This window comes from Rhinopithecus bieti, unplaced genomic scaffold (genome assembly GCF_001698545.2).
Source record: "Rhinopithecus bieti isolate Rb0 unplaced genomic scaffold, ASM169854v2 scaffold_40801, whole genome shotgun sequence".
Lineage (NCBI taxonomy): Eukaryota > Metazoa > Chordata > Mammalia > Primates > Cercopithecidae > Rhinopithecus > Rhinopithecus bieti.
The window spans coordinates 1-975 of record NW_016816538.1 but is presented as its reverse complement, the minus strand read 5'-3'; the positions used below and the strand labels follow the sequence as shown (position 1 = coordinate 975).

General features: G+C 49.2%; 1 protein-coding gene across 1 annotated transcript; it reads right to left on the bottom strand.

The window, feature by feature from the left end:
• Window positions 1-203: 203 nt before the first annotated feature.
• On the bottom strand, window positions 204-688 carry LOC108517159 (leucine-rich repeat-containing protein 37A2-like). Its single transcript, XM_017854955.1, has 3 exons — window positions 620-688; window positions 402-541; window positions 204-296 (listed from the first exon to the last, which is right to left on the bottom strand). The coding sequence occupies exons 1-3, from the start codon at window positions 686-688 to the stop codon at window positions 245-247; spliced, it is 261 nt and encodes an 86-aa protein (XP_017710444.1). The 3' UTR covers window positions 204-244.
• Between the last annotated feature and the right edge of the window lie 287 nt (window positions 689-975).

Sequence of the window (975 nt, the reverse complement as noted above, 5' to 3'; positions counted from 1 at the left end):
TTATAAAATCTCCACCCCTGAGGATACGTTTTCAGGTCTGGGTGACTAGTAAGACTGGGAAACAAGGGAGGGAATGACGACCCTGTGCTTCTTCTGCCCGCTGCCTCTGTGGATGCGTGGACCGCTGGCTTCAGTCCTGCTTTTCTTTCTGATGGCCCTTGTTGTTTTTGCTATGTATTTTTGTTGTTTATGCTATGTATTTTTGCAGGAGGCCTGAGGCGGGCTGGGGTCACTCTTTCGTCTCCTATGACTGGGCTTCACTCTCCTCCCCAATCTCTGTTGGGGCTTCGCTGTCCCTGGGGTAAGAACAATAATGCCAAGGTGTTGATTCTTGAAAGGAGCAATTAACCTTCTCACCCCCTCCTCATTTTAGTTGGGAACTGTGAGGGCCCCTCATTTACCCAGGGTCCCTGCTGAGGATCTCCTCCTCATTAGATGACTTCCTGTGCACCTTCTCTACCTGGTTATTTACTCTTGGGGCACTGAGAGGTTTGTACATATCTTTAAGCCAGAGCGGCTGTCTGAATGGAAAAGATCCATCCTAGAAGATAGAAAGGGAAGTATTAATTTTGCATGTCCTCTGCTTTCCCTGGCCACAGCAATGAATCCTCCAAAGTACCTGAGTCTCACTTGGCGAACAGCATCTCCTACATGGCAGAAATCTGAAAATGCCCCTGGGGAGACACATGCACAAGACAGTGAGTGAGCTGCCATTTCCCACGTCTCTCACAATGTACTTCTCTGGTCTTATTAGGACTAAATGAGTACCTCAGTCCATAATCACAGTGAGAAAAACCACCGCAGACCACATACCTGGGGTCCTGAAAATAATCCCATGCATGTGGGACTTTCAGAAACTCTCCATGTCTGTTCAGAAGGGCCCCACAATATACTGGGGGGACTTTGTATGCGGCTCAGCATGGAGCATGGACAGGATGTTCAGTCCCAGTCACCCCCTTGGCCAAGTGCCCCTGC

Coding starts and splice junctions, on each gene's coding strand:
- LOC108517159 (XM_017854955.1), bottom strand. CDS start 688: ATGTGTCTCCCCAGGGGCATTTTCAGATTTCTGCCATGTAGGAGATGC. Junction 542..619: donor GTTCGCCAAGTGAGACTCAG/GTACTTTGGAGG, acceptor TCTATCTTCTAG/GATGGATCTTTTCCATTCAG. Junction 297..401: donor ATCCTCAGCAGGGACCCTGG/GTAAATGAGGGG, acceptor TTCTTACCCCAG/GGACAGCGAAGCCCCAACAG.